Source organism: Mus caroli, chromosome 10, assembly GCF_900094665.2.
Source record: "Mus caroli chromosome 10, CAROLI_EIJ_v1.1, whole genome shotgun sequence".
Taxonomy (NCBI): Eukaryota; Metazoa; Chordata; class Mammalia; order Rodentia; family Muridae; genus Mus; species Mus caroli.
In genome coordinates, this window is record NC_034579.1 from 20,163,170 (window position 1) to 20,181,340 (window position 18,171).

General features: G+C 42.1%; 1 protein-coding gene across 3 annotated transcripts in view; it reads left to right on the forward strand.

Moving 5' to 3' along the window:
* The first annotated feature begins 10,125 nt into the window (after positions 1 to 10,125).
* Stx7 (syntaxin 7) overlaps positions 10,126 to 18,171 on the forward strand; it is a 41,008-nt gene continuing 32,962 nt past the window's right edge. Inside the window, exons 1-2 of one of the 3 annotated variants that reach the window (XM_021173922.2) lie at positions 10,126 to 10,221; positions 16,638 to 16,791. In XM_021173922.2, the coding sequence (XP_021029581.1) occupies positions 16,707 to 16,791 (85 nt within the window). In that variant the 5' untranslated portion in view covers positions 10,126 to 10,221; positions 16,638 to 16,706. Of the gene's footprint in view, positions 10,222 to 10,332; positions 10,540 to 16,637; positions 16,792 to 18,171 lie in introns of those variants that run through there. The other 2 variants (XM_021173923.2, XM_029482582.1) reach the window with 2 other exon arrangements.

An 18,171-nucleotide genomic window follows, 5' to 3' on the forward strand; every position in this document is an offset into this window, starting at 1 on the left:
CACACATCTCCATAGCATAATGGTAAAACAGCAATTCAACAGAAGACAGAGCTACCTGGGCATACATATATTTTCTGTTCTTAGAAACCCGTGAAGTATATTCTGACTGACACAGAAGGAAAAGTAGAGAAAATCCACAATTAGTTGGAGACTTTGACCCTTGTTTCTTAGTAATTGATGCGAGGAGTAGGTAGGAAATTCAGTGAATTCCTCAAATACTTGACCTACCTTGAGCTCACTCATGTTTGTAAACCACTCCTTTTGATGGCAATTGGTTTTTTACTTTAAAAGTTTTTTTTATGTGTGTGTGTACCATTCAATCCCTCAATCCCATTTCTAGATAATTAATCAAATTAAAAAAAAAAAAAAACCTTCTGTTGTTAAAAAAAAAAAAAAAACCTGAATTCTGGTATTTATAGACATTTTATTGATAACAAGTGCAAACTACAAGTAGCCATCTGGCAATAATAATAAGCTATGTCATACCCAGACAGTCAGCCAGAAAAGAGCACAGTATTGATTCCTACAACAATGTGGAAACATCTTAAGTGCATTGTGCTAAGTAAAACACTCTAACGGTGAGATCGTGTACTCCAGCTCTGTACTGGTGCCAATGGTGAGGGGTCAGATCCACCCTCGCACCCTGGGCAGCCTCAGGAGTAGCTTTAATATCTTAGGGAACTTGACTCCGGTCAAACTTAGATTTGTGGCTTCGATACAGAAAAGCGTTTCTGGCTAGCTAGTTTTTAACTGAGCTGAGGAATTTAGGAAGAATATGAAGAAAGAAGCTTAGGGGAGGAGAAAAGTCTCGCCTGAGAGCATGCGCAGAGGTTTCTGTCAGCAATCACAGGGTAAGACATAGCCTAGTACGGGTACTCGGTCCTGTAGGAGCTTTGAGATTCACTGTCTTAGTATATCACCATTTAGGGGGTCGGGGAGCTGGTTCTCAAGCTATGTCTGAAAAGGTGCTAAGAACAAAGCCCCACCCCCTTTAACTTGTGAGATCCGTGGATCCAGAGATTCCTGGTGGAATTATAATCTGATAAACTAAACCCAGAAACCACTAGTGTTGCACAAGGTGTTAGTACCACCATCTTTCTGTACATCGTGTTTTTGGGGAGATTCCTAGAAAACAGCGCATTTACTGCTAGGAAGGGAGAGAGGCTTTGTGCAGTTGTTGATTGTGCTGGATGCTTGCTTCATTGATGCTAAATTCAACCTGGTTCCTGGGTAATGAGTGCCTTATTTTTCTCAAGTGCCCATAAAGTGCCTTGTCTTTCTATCTGCCTATCAGGAACAGAAGATATCATACCTGTCCAGGTTAGAGGAGAGAGCATATTGGTTTAAAAGGAGCAGAAGGAAATATTTAGGACAATGGAATGTTCTGAACCGTACTGAAAGATTCACTGTGTGCTTGTCAGCAATCTTTTAAATTATATATTAATATATACTCTCTCTCTCTCTCTCCATTCAAATAACAAAAAGAAAAAATCAGCCTCTTTGAAAATAAATCAATACCTCAGGAAGGAATACAAACCTACAACAAACAAACACTGCAGCAGGTAGGGGCAAAGAGCTAACCTTGATAAAATTTGGGAAGGTTGTTTTGACTTAAATTCTCTATGACCCAAAAGAATTGTCTATGGGCACAATATTACAGATTTTTACTTTTGTCACATGTGTATGAGCCAGCAACCCTGAAGCAACCTTTACATTACACAAACAAACTGTAGCTCAAGCCAGATAGGTTCCTCCTTGTTAGAGAAAGAAGCCTGCAAAATCCCAGGACAGCTCAGGTGAAGCATGGGCTGCCACCTTTCAGTAAAATAGACTGGCACAAACTCCTGTGCACAGATACAGAGAAAGGAGATGGAATTATAAATATGTGTATATAGAGAAGTTTACAGAACATATTTGTTTCCTAGCTTGATCTCCAAGAGAATCCATTACAATAACAATAGGCTCTCTGGTCTTGGTTTCTAAGTATTTTTTAATAATAAAAAAAAAGAACAGATATTTATATTAAAATGAACAGGTATAGAGTTGACCTAAAAATAAAAGTTAAACAACTGTGAAGTGAAATTAGAAGACCTGGCAAATGGACAAAGTAGCCAATAGGAGAGAGCTCGCAGTGGGCCGGGGTGATCGCAAGCTCAGGCAGTAGAGTGCTTGCCACACAAGTGGGAGGGACTGAGTTTGACTCTTCGTTACTAGCACCTGTGAAGAAAGGCAGGTGTCACAGCAGTCCATGCTTGTCCTCAGTGCTGACGAGGATTCCTGGAGCATGCTGGTCACCATCCTAGCTGGACCAAGGTGCTGTAGGCTCAATAAGAGACATTGTCTCAACGCATTAGGTGTAGAACAATCAAGAAAGATACCCAAGAATGACTTCTCTCTGCACATAAATACACATATATGGGCATGCACAAGTAGCCCCCATGAACATGTATATACAGACAAATCCAAAATGATGCAACAATGAAGAGATAACTGAATTAAAAGGACAAAGAATAAAATAAAGGTCCATAAAGCCATGCTTATATAATAGATGATTAAAAAATAAATCTGGGAGTAGTGACAAAGTCCTCCTTATGTATGCATAGACAGAAATAGAAAGCCAGCTCTAGGAAAATAATCACAAGAGTCTTGCTGGATGCTGCTCAAAATTCACTGATAAATTTTTAATGGATTTACAAAACATTAAGGAAATATAAAATACGTGTACTATCTCAAAATGTTTCTCCCCAAAAATTGGTTACTTAGTGTTATGTTTTCAGTTTAGTCCCATACACTTTTGTTACTCTTGTTCACAATGGGGTTTGAGACATTGCTTCACTATGTACTCCAGGCTGGCCTCAAACTCACCGCAATTCTCCTGCCTCACCCTCCCGGGTACTGAGATTTTATGTATATGCCCAGGCCATAAACTTAATGTTCTAAATACGGAGTTCAAATCTACTCCTCTTGTTTTTGAGAAGGCCTGGGATGCTTCTGTACTTTTACATGGAAATGAAAACAGTCTTTTGCCCTTGGGGCAGACACAACACCATAACTCAGAGACTGAAGCTGCCATCTCTAACAACAGGTCATGCCCATGTCCCCTCCATCTGAGGTGACATAACATGAAGAGAAGGCCATTTTCTCTGTGGCTTGCTTTCCAAACACCTCTGATCCTGTCCATTTGCATAACCCATCAGAGAAAGGTAAGCTGAGATATAGTATGCAGAACTCTTGACTTAAAAAGTATCAAGGTCATGACAAAGAAAAACAGAAATAGTCACAGATAGGAGGAGACAAAGGAATCACTGTAAAAACACAGTGAGGACTCCTAGGTTGGTTCCCAGAACAAGCAGACCAGACGTTAGTATAACTGTTGAACTGAAGTCAGGAGTTTAATTGATGCTACAGCACAGAGGTTCACTGCTTATTCTCAACAAATGTCATACTAGTTGGTACCTTTAAACATCTGAATGAGCTTCATATATGAAATCTGCAGAATCTTCAGGCAGCCTTCTAAATGTCTTTCTACATCATTTACTTATTGTGTGTGCATTGGGCATACATGAGTTTAGAAGGCACGGGAGTCACTTCTCTTCTTGTACCAGGTGGGGATTGAACTCACATTGCCAGGCTTGATGGCACATGCCATTACTTATAAAACCTTCTCCTTGCCTCTGGCCAATCTGTCTGTCTGTCTATCAATTGATTGCAAGTCCTCACTCTATAGCTCATTCTATAGCCTCTCTCTAGCTTTCTATGTAGGTCAATTGGGTCTCAAATTCACAGCAATCTTGCCCCAACCTCCAGAGTTCTGGGCTTTCAGGCATGGGATATCATGCTCAACTTGCCACTTTCCTATGTCTAAAATTATTCTAAAATTAAAAATAAACACAGAAATATTAAAATGAGGAAGTAGGAACAGGAGATGATAGTTAAAGATAACTCTGTGAGCCAAGGGCAGAAATAAGAAAACTGCCAGTGTGTGGCCATGCTGTTGCCAGGAGGGAGGTATGAGCAGAGACTGAAGCTCCTTAAAGCAATGCGTTATAGTACACGGAGAGCCAGGATCCAAAGCATGTGATCCTTAGGTGTAATGTGACTCAACAATGTAGTGTCTGAACTGAGGTACCTTTAAGAGTGAATGGGTTGTTCAGCAGACAGGATACTGGGATCAAAACTTAAAGTGGGACTGTCTGAAGCAAAGTAGACATGATCAACCCTGTTCTGTAAGCAAAAGAAGTTTAGAGATAATTTTGGAAGTTTACCATGATAAAAAGTTTAGATTTGAGAGCAGTGTTTTCTATAATGCACATTGAAAGGTCTTTTAAGAGTTTCTATTGTTGTGAAGATAAAACAATATTACCAAAAGCAGGTTGGCCAGATTTGGAAAGGATCTTTACCAATCCTAAATCCGATAGGGGGCTAATATCCAATATATATAAAGAACTCAAGAAGTTGGACTCCAGAAAAACCAAATAACCCTATTTGGGGTACAGAGCTAAACAAAGAATTCTCAACTGAGGAATACCGAATGGCAGAGAAGCACCTAAAAAATGTTCAACATCCTTAATCATCAGGGAAATGAAAATCAAAACAACCCTGAAATTCCACCTCACACCAGTCAGAATGGCTAAGATCAAAAATTCAGGTGACAGCAGATACTGGTGAGGATGTGGAGAAAGAGGAACACTCCTCCATTGCTGGTGGGATTGCAAGCTGGTACAGCCACTCTGGAAATCAGTTTGGCAGTTCTTCAGAAAATTGGACCTAGTTCTACCAGAAGATCCAGCAATACCACTCCTAGGCATAATATGCCCAGAAGATGCTTCAACTTGTAATAAGGACACATGTTCCACTATGTTCATAGTAGTCTTATTTATAATAGTAAGAAGCTGGAAAGAACCCAGATGTCCCTCAGCAGAGGAATGGATACAGAAAATGTGGTACATTTACACAATAGAGTACTACACAGCTATTAAAAACAATGAATTTGTGGTGCATGCCTTTAATCTTAGCACTTGGGAGGCAGAGGCAGGCGGATTTCTGAGTTCGAGGCCAGCCTGGTTTACAAAGTGAGTTCCAGGACAGCCAGGGCTATACAGAGAAACCCTGTCTCNAAAAANAAAAAAAAAAAAACAAAAAAACAAAAAAAACAAACAAACAAACAAAAAAAACCAAAAAAAAAACCAAACAAAACAAACAAACAAAAAACCCAATGAATTTATGAAATTCTTAGGCAAATGGATGGATCTGGAGGATATCATCCTAAGTGAGGTAACTCAATCACAAAAGAACACACATGATATGCACTCACTGATAAGTGGATATTAGCCCAGATGCTCAGAATACCCAAGATCCAATTTGCAAAATGTATGAAACTCAAGAAGAAGAAGACCAAAGTGTGGACACTTCAATCCTTCTTAGAAGGGGGAACAAAATACCCATGGAAGGAGTTACAGAGACAAAGTTCAGAGTAGAGACTGAAGGCATGACCATCTAGAAATTTCCCCACTTGTGAATCCATCCCATAATCAGCCACCAAACCCAGACACTATTGCAGATGCCAACAACATCTTGCTAACAGGAGCCTGATATAGCTGTCTCCTGAGAGACTCTGCCAGTGCTTGGCAAATACAGAAGTGGATGCTCACAATCATCCATAGGACAGAGCACAAGGTCTCCAATGAAGGAGCTATAGAAAATATCCAAGGAGCAGAAGGGGTTTGCAGCCCCATAGGAAGAACAACAGTATGTACTAACCAGTAACCCCAGAGCTCCCTGGGACTAAACCACCAATCAAAGAAAACACAAGGAAGGACTTGTGGCTCTAGCTGCATATGTAGCAGAGGATGGCCTAGTTGGTCATCAATGAGAGGAGAGGCCCTAGTTCCTGTGAAGGCACTATGCCCCAGTATAGGGGAATGCCAGGTCTGGGAAGCAGGAGTGGGTGGGTTGGTGAGCTGGGGGAGTGGGTAGGGGATAGGAGATTTTTGGAGAGAAAATTAGGAAAGGGGATAACATTTGAGATGTAAATAAAGAAAATACAATAATAGTAATAATAATAATAAGTAGCAGGTTGGCAGGGGAAGGGTTTACTTCATCTCATAATTTTTACTCCATTATCCAGGGAAGTAAGGGTAGGGACTCAAGGCAGGAACTTGGAGGCAGAAACTGAAGCAGAGGCCATGGAGCAATGATGTGTCCTGCCTTGCTCCTCATGGCTCACTCATCCTGCGCCCTAATACAATCCAGTATCACCAGCCCAGATGTGACACCATCCACAGTGAGCTCTGCCGTCCCCACATCAGTCACTAATCAAAGACATGCCCCACAGGCTGGCCCTCAATCCAGTCTGATGGGGGCGTTTTCTCAATTGATGTTTCCTTTCCCCAAACAACTCCAGCTTTTCTAAAGGTGACATAAAGCTAGCCAGCGTAAATGTATTCTCCAATGTTAAATGTAAAATTATTGATAATGGAATATTTTCAGAAATCTTGGATCAAATAAAGCCACACCTGTTTCTTTACTGCGCTACTCTTTGTGGTCTCTGATATATGCATGTACAATGTGCTCTTTCATCCTCAAAATATCATCTGTTGCTCAAACATTTCTCTGTAGACCAAATCCCAGCTTCTTTCATCTACTCTAGATGCTCCACCCTCTCCCTGCTGGGCATTTCCATCCTGAAGTGGCTCACTTTGGGGTTTATGGCAATCAGCGTCATGGAGTGTTGGTTTTGGGGTCAGGCTTCCAGTGCGTGAGTAGCTGCTATGGTGGTAAGAAAATGGAGCAGAACTGAATTGATCACTTTCATTGCTACTGAAGCAGACAGGGAATAGACAATGAGACAAAAAGAAGAGGCCCGTGGAAACTGTTTAAAAAGTAATGACAAAAAAACCAAAAAACAAAAAAACAGGTAGCTATGTTTGCTGTGTCTCCTAAGGTTTATGTGTTAAAGATGGAATTCCCAGTTCATACAAGCCATGGCTAATCTCAACTATCGATTTAGTGAAATTTAGAGTCACCTTGTAATAGGCCTTTGGGCATGCCTGTGGGAAACTGTCTTGATTTGATTAAGGGAGGTGGGAAGACCTGTCCACTGAGGGTGAAACCATTCCCCAAGCTGAAATCCTGGACTAGAGAGGTGAAAAAGAGGAGGGCACAGACACTACTGCCACTAGACATAATGTGGCCAGCTGCTTCATGTTCCTGTTGCTGCTGCTGCTACTTCTTTGTCATGATAGATTGTAACTCAAAAATGTGAGTCAAAATAAAATCCCTCTTTTAATTTGCTTTTGCCACAGTATTCATAGAGTCACAGGAAAAATAACTAAGATAATATGCTAATGTTACTTAAAGGAGACCTAGGGAGTTACCTGGGATTAGGAACAATCATGATGACATTAGCAGCTTTGAAGATTGCTGTCTTGTTATATGCTTCTTTAAACCTCAAAATGTCGTATGTTTCATATTAAGTATAAAAACAGTCATAATGAAATATATTCAGAAATGTTGGATCAAATTAAGTCATGCTCATTTCTTTACTGAGCCATTAAATAGCCACTAAATAATAAAATGTAGTACTTCAGTTGTCAGGCATTTCTTTGGGATCCATTTACTCTCTGAGCCTCTACGTTTAGCCGAGTATTATACTTAATTTTTCTCTTTGAATTAAAATGACTAGGAAGGAATCCAATTATTATACTTTTTTTAAAAAAATGACAACTTGGAGCAATCTCAGAATTTGATTTGGAATGCCCAGCTTTGGTCCCAGTATAGCCAGTGACTAGTAGGACAACCTAGAGGTCTCTGAGTTCCAGGGCCCTCTCTACCCAGTCCAAGATTCCAGCAAAAGTGGTAGGGAAGGGTGTATGGAAAGCATGCTAGATATCAGGTCCATGCCACAAATCTTCTCTTTAGCTCTCCATACCCAGTTGTTGTACAAGTCTTCTTAAATATTTGTCACATTAACCTCACCCCTTCTCCATCTTATTTGCCTTAGAGTGCCCTTCAACCTCTCCAGCCCTGATGAAGTTCTTTATGGAGGCCTGCTATTGTTACATTATGGGCATGATATTGTTACATCATTGCCTTTCTTCTCGGTAGTATTTCCCTTTAATTTTCTTCTTCCAGACTTTCCTATGTGGCAGGGAGTAAGAGCACTTAGTACCTTTCCTTAAAATCTTGTAGTAGCTCAACTCTCATCAGTCATTTAACGTGGGACAGAGGCTATTTGCTTTAAGAATCTCATTTGCATTTCTAGGGTCTTGACTTTTGAGTTCATGCAACATGCTTTATCCAAGTAAAGTAAAAATTTACACATTATAAATTATATTATACACATTAAAATAAACATGCACACTCCTTCTTTGGCCGAGATGTTCCTTTCCATGTTGTCTTCCAGCGAAACTTTTATATAACTTTCAAAAATTTCGTTTCTGTTTTCACTTCAAAAACCACTACAGTGAGGCGCTCATCTTTTGGGTTACCGCTAGGCTCTGTATAAATCTCCATCCCAGCATGTGGTGTCATGTGGAGGGTGCCACTGCCAGATAGGAAAACACCATATTCTACTCAATTTGAAATCTGTAGTACAAGTCTTGATAGTTGCTTCAGAACAGACTCTCAGCAGATATTAGTGTCTGGATCCGGTGGCAGGAAGGATTCCAGAGTCTGGACAGGACACTTAAGGCTTTGCTGTTCCTAATTACCTGTGTGACTCAGAAGTGTTTGGTGTTTCAGGTTCCTTAATCTGTGTTATGAGGAAACAGAACCAGATTTTCTAAAAGGGACTCTGTAGCTTGAACAGCAAACATGACTTTCTATTAGAGGTTATTGCCTTGTCAAAGAATGATTTTTAAAAATAAAACAATTTTGAGAAAGGGAGAGATTTCAAAGAAAAACTTGAATTTCCTCTGTATCTTGGGAAACAGACAATGTCACTATGATGGCCTAATACTTCTAAAAGTTCACAGTGGAGATGATGGGTAGAACTCAAGGGTAGATCAACTACCTGAAATGTGAGGCCTTGGGTTTGATCCCTCATTCCTCAAAACAAAACCACAAACAACCCGGGACAATGATACAGGTCTGTACTCTGAACGTTGAGGCAGGTTGCAAGTTCAAGGTCTACCTGGGTTACAGAGTGAGTTCAAGGTTAATATCTGGGTTTCAAAAACAAAAAAACACTGGAGATAGAGGACAGGGTGAAGGCTTCTCATGTCCAAGGACCTTGGTTCAATTTCCAGTGCTGGACAAAACAGCAAACCCCAACAGTTCACCATGGCCCTAGCTGAATCACATGACTTTAAATGAGTACATGTTCTTTGATCCACTGGGTGGATCCTACTGAGAAGACGCTGTGTTTGAGTCTGACCTAAGTCATCTACGTATGCTTGCAGGTGTAAAACCAACCAACATACAGTTTGCTCTGTGGTTCTGATTCACAATAGTCTGGATTCCCCCCCTCCCCCACTTGAAGTCTATCACATTTTTGGTATCATGTGTTTTCATGCTCTTTCCAGAAATAACACCATCTTAATTATAGGCAAAACCAAGGCAATCTATTTTAATTAATTTGGCAAAGTATTTCTTTCACATGAACAACTGATGTTTCTCACCCGAGAGGTCACATGTTCGAAGAGTTATTGTTGGAACAGTGTGTGCTCTTAAAGCCTGGGAAAACCACATCCTGTATTTCAAGGATGCGATACCAACTATGAGCCAGGAAAACATCTTTATCAAGTGGGCATTGGGAGATGATCTTTCATTTATCCTTCCGGGGCTTTAGCTAGGATTGCCTTGACATTTTTGCAGTGACATTTTAAAAATGGAGTTGTCAAGTCTACCACAGAGCTGAGGGTTAGGAAACAGAACCTTTAAAAGCTGATAGTGCTCCCTCAGTCCAGGGAGTCTGGCGCCTCCGAATAAAGAACCCAGCTCTTCTCTATTGTATTGTTTCCTCTTCTGTTGCCCATAGACATCACTTTGTCACCCATCAGAGCTTGGCTCCCCAGCAATTTTGCCAGTCCCTCCAAGCTTCAGCGGTCACTGACCAATGGGAGAGACGCAAGCCCCGCCTCCTCCTTCCTGGGGCTGTGCCCCGAGCATGCGCAGTGGGCGTGCTTGTGCCGCCGCCCATCAGCTGAGACCGGCTGCGCCTGGCAGTGGGCCCCCGGGTGACAGCGGCTGGAGGTGGCGGAGGAAGCCGGCGAGGTCAGGGTAAGAGGAGACTGCAGAGGCGGGGGAGAGGGGGGCGGGAGGGACACCCCAGAACTGCAGCTCGCTAGTGGTTGGTTTGGGGTGCGCAGAGCGGGGCTCCCCAGGGCGCAGGGCCGGCGCCTCCCTCTCGGGCTCCCACGCCCCGCTACGGACTCGGGGACGCGACGTGCGAGCACCGGGGCGCGCGGCAATGGAGCCTCAGGGACCGGATCCTACCGCCAGATCCTGGCAGGCGACGACTGTGTTCCCATTCTCTGTCAACTTCCCCTCCGAAGGACAGAAAGGGAAACGCGATGGGCCCTGGTCATCTGGCCACAGGTTCGTTCCGCGGCCCAGGGCGTTTGCTTGGCTGTTGGCCTTACACAAGCTAACTTTCTTTGACCTACCTTGTGCACGTTTCAATTGATTTATGCAAGACACATAACAAGGTAACAAGGTATTTCGAGAATTTGCATATGTGTTTTCTAGGTTAAATTCAGACAAAAAAAAAAAAGCTTGGACGAGGGTGGGGAGAGGAAGCTTTACAGTCAAATGCTAATTTTTCTTTATAGCTTTTAAAAATATGCTTGCATTTTATATGCATATATCAATTTTTGATTGCTTCAGATCTTGTATCTTGTCACGAATTATTATTTACAAGTTTTCCACAATCAGGAAAATAAAAGGAGTTAACTGTGAAACACCGGTTTGGTCCTGTTGGAGGTAGGCATTTCTTTTAGGTGTACTCTGAGCCACAGTGAGCAGAGATTGATAACACTGTTAAATTGTGCCTTGTGGTGCTGATGGGCCTTCGGCTTTGCAAGCTGCTTTCGAAGTTGGCCCCCAGGCTTGTGACTAGTTACGAATGAGGCTGTAGTTTCCCAGTGTCTGGGGAAGTTAATAGAACACAGTATTAACTCACTGACCTCTGGGTTCTTTTCCTTCAGCTAGATCACTTCTTATGCTGCTCCCGATTCTAATTCTGATTTTTATCCCAAGTTCATACATATGCTGCTGGTGGAAAATTATGAATAATTATGTTGAGCTGTATGCCACTAAATGGTGTGTGCACAAGGCCCTGGTTCAGTCCCCAGTACTGCAGTGAAATATTACCTCTATGTCTACTAGTACTGCTAGATAAAACTCCCACAGTTAAGTCTGTGTGGATTTTTCTCTGGTTTAGTGTAACTTGAAATATTAATGTGTGAAACTGTGGAGAAAAAAAAATCTTGGTTAATTAAGCTGAAACCAAACAGTGTAGCATTTGGATTGATGAAGGAGCTGGGCAAAGATGCACTTGTGGACCGAATACTCATATGGAAGATTGAGCACCCTCATGCCCATTGATTGTCTCCTATGGCTCCTTTCCTGTTTGTTTTAGGAACTGAAAACAAAGAGTGTGAATATTCCCATCTTCTAAGTATGATGCATCTCTTGAAGTAGAAGTTACATTGATAGAGACTTCTCATTTCAGACCTGGCATCTCTAGTGTGTGATAACACCTTACTGAGACAAAGAGCTAGTCCTCAAAGGGGGTGGGCGTGTATCATGGAAAGGGCCATCTACAGATAGAAAGGGACACTGAGAAAAGCCCAGGTAGCAATAAGCCTGAAACAGTGTTTCAGAAATGTTAATATTTACTCTTAGGCTGGGCATGTGTTCATAGGAAATCGGTACACTTGTTCATTCAGACTTACAACATTTATTCAGGACCTACTTTGTAGCCAAGTACTTAGAGAATCGACTAAGTCCAAGATTTACACTCCCCCACACACCACACATACACACACACACAAACACACACATACACACAGCACACACACACACCATACACACCCCACACACACACACCCACACCACACACACATACATTGTACACACATACCATACACAGTCACACACCACACACACACACACACCACACACACATACACACACACAATACACACACACCACACATACACACCACACCACCCACACATATACACCACACACACAATACACTGCACACACATACACACACCACACACACATACACACACATAATACACACACACCACACCCCCCACACATATACACCACACACACAATACACTGCACACACATACCACACACACATACACACAGCACACACACACACACACCATACACACACCCCACACACACCACACACACATACACTGCACACACATACCACACACACATACACACAGCACACACACACACACACACAAACACACACATACACACACCACACACACATACACACACCACACACACATATACACACATAATACACACACCACACCCCCCACACATATACACCACACACACAATACACTACACACACATACCACACACACATACACACAGCACACACACACACACACACCATACACACACACCACACATACACACCACCACCCCCACACATATACACCACACACCCAATACACTGCACACACATACCACACACACTCACACACCACACACCATACACACACACCATACACACCACACACACACACACACACACACACACACACACAAATTAAAACCCTGGGGAACAAAGGAGGAGGAAGCTCATATTTTATGCTGGGCTTCATGATTAAGAAAGTGAAACTGATTGTTTGATTTGAGCAGGCTAAATTTTAAGCCAGTGTCTGCTCAGAGGAAGTCTTGAAGATTCTACAGTATGTCCATTAGTAACTACAGGGTAGTGTTTTACATCCAAGACTCTGTATCAAAATCCCCTTTGTTCATTTTTAAATTGTCCTTCCACACAGTCTTGAGACAGCGCTCACTGTGGGTGTTACTGTTGGACTCTCCCATCTCCTCTTTCACCTTAGTGTTTATATATCTTCATAAAAAGATAATTACTGAGCTGTTGAGTTGAACCCTGCCCAATAGAACTTTCCGTGGGGGATAGAAGTGAATATGCGAGCTGTCCCAGCTGCTGGCCACTGGCCACATACAGTTTCTGAGCACTTGAAAGGTGGCCGAGGTGGCCTTCATCTACCTTAGTTCATTTTGATAGTTGTGTGTCAGTTCATTTTGATAGTTGTTTGCAGGCAGTGCAGGTGCACGTGAGGAGCGATGTAATTATTTTGAGCAAAGACACTAGAACACAAATGCTTTGTGTATTGCAGCTCAAGCTAGACACTGCAGATGGTTATAGAGCACAAACATTTTATAAGCATAAAGTTAATTAGCTCACGTGTAAAAACAGACTTCAGAGCCATTTGTCAATAGCTGTCTATGAACATGTGTGTTTATTTCTTTCCAGCAAAGGTAGCCACTGTCCTGGTTGTTCCTTGTTTTATCTGAAGAGCCAACTCTTATCTTTTAAACGTCATCATAGTCGAACAGGACAGAAAGGGAGAGTGCCACTCAGTAGTGTTACCTTCATCCAGGCTTGTTTCCTTGATGTGAAGAAATTACCCCTGGGCCTGCAGCAAGGTGGCAAGTTTGGTTGTGTAGTTGTCCAGGTCCACCTGTGCTAAGTTCTTCTACAGAAGCAATAGGGTTTAGTCTAGTGTTTGTGACAATGTGAGCTCCCAGATTTACTTTCAGAGTTTAAATCCTCTGTTCATCTCAGCAATGCCTCCATTTATCTGTGAAAAACTACAGTAGCAGTCATGCCTCCTGCAGAGCCTTTCGACATTGAGGGACACAGCCATAAAAGTCACCACATGCAGGAAATATTCAGCCCTTTCTCAGATTCCTGTTCACACACCACTCGAGACAGAACTGGGGTGGTCATCTCCATACCCCTTCTCTGGTAAACTACACAGAGATGAAAAGGGGAAGCTCTTAGAATGGGTGAAGACCACGTGTCTCACCAACAGCCGCATCCTCTAGTTTGCTTGGGTACAGGGATGAGAACAGCTGGCTGTGCATGTGACTGTCTGACTTAAATTATGGGAAGAAAAAAAATCCTTTAAAGGAAAACACTGAAAAGCTTTGGACTATATGTGTATGAATTTTGAGAAGAAAAAGCTGGAATCCTTTGCAAGAATTAACAGTATTCTGACATTAGTCTCTGTGTGAGGGGTGTAGGTTCAGGGCAGTTTATGGCTGCATGCCTCTGATGAGCGTCCACAGGTGCAGGGGCACATCAGACCTGTCCTCTATGTACAGTAGCAAAGCACTTGGTCCTATTATCTTATTTTGATCTTGGCAGGAGGCCCAGATGCTAAGGATCTTGCCCAAGGTAGATATTTCTGGTTGCCAGTTATCCTGGCAACTGAACAGTCAAGTGATGAGTTCTAGTAACTTCAAAGATATAGGAGAGAGGGAGGGAGGAAGGGAGGGAGAGGGGGAGGGGGAGGGGGAGAGAGAGAGAGAGAGAGAGACAGAGACAGAGAGAGAGAGAGAGAGAACATTAAAGGTGTCTTTTGTAGGTAGAGATGTGAAACTTATTCGTGCCCATGGTTACAGGAGAAGTTATTCACAGGGTGTTGGTGTAAACTGAGAGCACTTTTAGAAGCCTGATGATGCCACTGATCCCAGAGAAAATTGTCTTTATCCATTTAGTATATTTTTTGCCAATAAAAGGCATTGAGGTACTCACAGATCCTACAAGGATCTTGAAAATACATAGAAGACAAACAAGTCAGTTACAGAGAAAACACACACACACACACACACACACACACACACGTATATATAAAACATTCCACTCATGTGAAACATCTAGAATAGAAAAACATACCAAGTAGATTAATGGTTCTAATGGCTGAAAGGTTGGGCGCAAACAGGAGATAAAAAATGATGGGAAAGAACTTTCTTCTCAGAGTAATATGCACTATAAAAGTCACACATTGATTATCCCAGACCTTTGTTATCACAGTAAAAACCATTGGATTATATGATTCGAATGGTTGCAGTTGTATATGAATTATATCTTAATAAAGATCTGTTTTAAAAGGATGGGGCTAGCAAAATGGCTCAGCAGGTAAGGGCACTTGTTCCTCAGCCCGATGACCTGCGGTTAGTCTCCAGGGCACACATGGTGGGAGGGGAGAGACAGTTCTGGAAAGTTGTTCTTTGGATGTGATAGGGTGTTTCCTGGAGGGAGGGAAACTGGGATAACATTTGAAATGTAAATAAAGAAAATAGCCAAAAAAAAAAAAAAAAAGAAAAGAAATTGTTCTTTGGTCTTGATGCACTCACAGTAGCATGTGTTTGTCTCTCTCTCTCTCACACACACACATACACTGAATGTTCAAAAATTTAAAGGTATAATTGGTTTGTAGACTGCAGAAAATGTCGTCAGGGAAGTTGAATCTCCAGGCTGAAGCTGATCTTGAACTCTAGGTCCTTATGCAAAGGCGACTCCTGTGCTGGGATTGCAGGCATAGAATGTGATGTGATGTCTAGCTTTTCAGAACTGCCCTACTCAGTCTGGCCCAGCTCTTTCCATGGCTGCAGTCCTAACTCAGTGCTTCCCGGAAGGCAGCTTATTCCTGCTACATTGCCAATGGGGGCCAGCTGTTAGTTACATTTTTGACTTTGCTTTTAAGTTGGTTGAGTCTATATCCTCGACCTGGTTTGTGTAGAGCAAGGACAGAGGGTGGAGAAGACACCAGAGCTCCTGAGACTGTCTGATGTCCAGGGATATCCCACAATACTCACAGCCTGCTGTATCAGCTCAACTGCTCCGTTTCCTCCCAGCACTGTCCCCCTGTGCCTTCCCTTTACTTGGGTTCTTTGTAGATTCAACCCAGCATTGCATCAAAAATGTCATTTAATTGTATCATGGTAGAACATTCATACATGTTTCTCTTTTTAGCATATTCCCTACACAGTGCATTGTAACAACTATGTACATAGCCTGAGACTTGAGCATAGTCAGAGGTTAGTGACCCTGTACCCTTATCTGTTGGAAATCTCAGTGGTTTGGTTTTTTTTTTTTTATTGGATTATGGTCAGGCTAGACCTGGAAACCTAGACATGTGCTGGAGGTGTTTATTCCCAGTGTTAGGCAGCATGGGTAACTTGGGCATCTGAACCCTGGGCTGAGACCTCACTTGCATCAATGCATGGTTTTCTTCCTGGGGATCAGGTACTTCATCATTGTAAGCCACAGTCCGCTCAAAAGAACAGAAGAGGGGGACTTTAAAGAGGAGGTTGTGATGTTACGTTAGACAGCCAGTGTGAAGTATTTCCATTTCACTTCCGCTTCCTTTGATAAATAATATTTACCTTCTCCACATGGTCTAGATCTGTCGGATTTGTCTTCCCATCTAAGCCTTTGTTCTCCATCTTAATCATACCTAAATATACAATGTATATGTTTGTTTTATAAATGCTTTTTAGAAAATAGCAGTAATAATTTTCCTTTTTCAACCCTATAATATCCCAGGTGTATACTTTGGGAAATGTACACGAATAACTTTTAAGAATGTAATTGTACAACATTTATGTTCTTTTAGGTGACTGACTCCTAGAAATCCAGATAGCCTACCTGCATCTGATGAAATCAGCCAGCCAGCCAACAAGCCATGTCTTACACTCCGGGGATTGGTGGGGACTCTGCCCAGCTGGCACAACGCATCTCCTCTAACATCCAAAAGATCACACAATGCTGTGAGTTCAGTTTCAAATTGACTTCATTGCTGTTCTCAATTCTTACTCTGAAGTTGGTGGTATTTGCTAAACCACGAGCAATTAAGGGAAGAGGGAGGGGGGAACATTATAAGAACACAATTGAAGTAGCTAGAAGGCATCAGAGTAAATATGGAGGGAGTTTAATAGAGGGGCAGAGTGCTACCAGGGCCTGTGTTGCACTGTTTTTTAGTGAGATAAAGATTACAGGTCGATGTTTACATTTCCTTTAAGGCCATCTGGATATTGACGGTGAGGTCTGCTGGCTCATTCTCATAGCTTAAGATGCACTGAGCACTGCTCAGAGCTCAAAAGATTAATATTTGTTAGGAATAAAATCGGAATAGATTGTGCTCAGATTAATTTTGTACTTATGAATATACAGTATGAAATTAAAAGAGGCAAGAAAGATAGAAGCAGGTGTTTAAGGTTTTGGTTGTTACTGTTGTTGCTGTAACAAAATACACACAGATGGATGGGCTATAAAGGAATATGTTATTTAGCCACAGTTTTGGAGACAGGAGCACAGCTCAGCATCTTGGCTTCCGGTGATGACGTCTGGACACGAAATATCACCTCCTGGGAAGGGAAGCTGGTGAGGAGAGGTAGCAACACTCACCATAATGACTGTCACCTTCATGAAGACCAGTCTAGTTCCAAGACCTAGAAATGTACTGATGACCTCTCAGTGGCATCCTAACACCCTGACCCTGACCCTGACCCTGACCAACTCTAACCCTAACGCACTTGGGAATCAAGCCTCAGCATAACATTCAAACTGTGGCAGGATGAGACACTTTAATCTGTCGAGAGACATATTCTAGAAGATGGTGTAGCTTCCCCAAGAGATGGTGTAGATTCCCCAAGAGTTTCCCTTATTACAGAGACAACAAACCAACAGAGCCAATGTGACATTTACCCCTCAGCACATACACATGTACATGTATATTCGTATGCATACAGATTTAGGTTTTTAATTCCTGAATTACAGATAAACACACACTCTAGAATACTGTAGCCATCTTTCTGTTGGTACTTTGACTTTAAAACATTGCCAGATTCTATTTTTTTTTTTTCTTTTGGAGACAGGGTCTCACTAAGTATAACTGGCCCAGAACTATGCAGACCGGGCTGACCTCGAACTCACAGAGATCCACCTGTATCTGCCTCTGGAGTGCTAGGAATAAAGGCACCACTGTATGTGCCACCAGAACTTCTTGACGGCATGTTAATTCTCTTTATTCACCATCAGCCTTACCAAAATGCAGAATGTTTTCAAATGATCTTACCATATTTTTTTTAATATTTTTATTAGGTATTTTCCTCATTTACATTTCCAATGCTATCCCAAAAGTCCCCCAT